Source organism: Papaver somniferum, chromosome 3 (assembly GCF_003573695.1).
Source record: "Papaver somniferum cultivar HN1 chromosome 3, ASM357369v1, whole genome shotgun sequence".
Classification (NCBI taxonomy): Eukaryota; Viridiplantae; Streptophyta; class Magnoliopsida; order Ranunculales; family Papaveraceae; genus Papaver; species Papaver somniferum.
The window spans coordinates 182,957,282-182,958,605 of NC_039360.1; the positions used below are offsets into that span (position 1 = coordinate 182,957,282).

At 35.3% G+C, this 1,324-nt stretch overlaps 1 protein-coding gene across 1 annotated transcript; it reads right to left on the reverse strand.

Annotated features, from left to right (window-relative positions):
* Window positions 1-212: 212 nt before the first annotated feature.
* On the reverse strand, window positions 213-843 carry LOC113360413 (zinc finger BED domain-containing protein RICESLEEPER 2-like). The gene is made up of 2 exons (XM_026603922.1): window positions 348-843; window positions 213-232 (listed from the first exon to the last, which is right to left on the reverse strand). Exons 1-2 carry the CDS (start codon window positions 841-843, stop codon window positions 213-215), a joined length of 516 nt encoding a protein of 171 aa, XP_026459707.1.
* Between the last annotated feature and the right edge of the window lie 481 nt (window positions 844-1,324).

Sequence of the window (1,324 nt, forward strand, 5' to 3'; positions counted from 1 at the left end):
AGTTATCCCACATAAAAAAAATGTTGAAAAATTAAGCTTTTTTTAAGTATTTTAGCAGAGTCTTTTTTGTTCAAGTGTAAGAAAGAAAAACCACAGTACCACACAAACACTTCAGTTCACATCACACGTGAAAAAACACATAAAAGAGTCTACAACTAACAAAAAACTCAAACAGGTTGGATCTTCTTTGCTGGTTGCATGTTGCATCAACTTCAATCGACGATTTCCATATCTGCATTCAAAAAAACCTGGTTTCAGAGAGCAATTGATTCATTTATGATTTATCTATCAAGGAAAAGAAATACTGAACTAAGCAAAGGAAAAGAAACGATCAAACGAAGATTTACCTGCATCAAAGAAGTCTGGCAGCCAATCACTTAGGCATAGAAATGCTTGGACTAAATCTGGACTTAGTGAAGTTCTATGTGTTGTTAGGACCGTTCCACCATCGCTGAACATGGACTCTGATGCCACACTGGTCACTGGCATAGCCAACACATCTCTTGCTATGTTTGCTAGAGTTGGGTACTTACAGCTATTCATCTTCCACCAAACCAATATATCAAAGTTCATTTCATCTTGAGTTGTTAGAGTAGGAAGAATTGGTTCTCCTAAGTATGTCTCTAACTCAGATTTCTGAACATCATCTTCATCATTTTCCAACACAAAACTAGCATAATCTGTGCTAGATGCACCTGAGCTTCTTACATCCATGTGAGCGACAGAGTTGCTAAAGAAAGCAGGAGCTGCAGTGCTGTTTTGAGATTCATATGCATTGAAAACTTTGAACAAGTCTGTTTTGAATTTCTCATACAATTCTGCAGCTTTATCATCTCCAAACATTCTCTTGTTAAGGAAATTGTTAAATATTATAACTGGCTCATAATAGTTTCACAGGTAATTTTTTTATTTTTCAGGGCTCGAAATTCATATCAATCCAAATCAAAACAATAACCACATATCACTTGCATTACTAACAAAATTACTTCCAAGCATAATAACAGATAAATTTCAAATTTATAGTACCTGAACCATTAAGAAAAATTACAGCACTAGCTGAAGATGCTTACCGCAAGCTTGTAACCTATTAAATCTCTTGAACATCTCAGTGTCTGCCAGGCCCAGGACTATGCTTCTGCAACTAGAAAAAATGACAAAGAGAGATACCTTTTAAATCATGGCAGACATCATCAAATTCAAAAATTTATCAGATTAGAAACATGCAAACAGCAAAACCACAATAACAATCACAAAAATTGCAACCCCTGAACCCCATGACTCGTTTTCTCATATAAACCAGCTTTAGTGAATTCACTTCAGAAAA

Bases quoted from the DNA above. Each gene is read 5' to 3' on its own strand.
- LOC113360413 (XM_026603922.1), bottom strand. From the start codon at position 843: ATGTTTGGAGATGATAAAGCTGCAGAATTGTATGAGAAATTCAAAACA. The intron at 233-347 runs GTAAATCTTCGT...TTTTGAATGCAG, and splicing joins GCCAGACTTCTTTGATGCAG to ATATGGAAATCGTCGATTGA.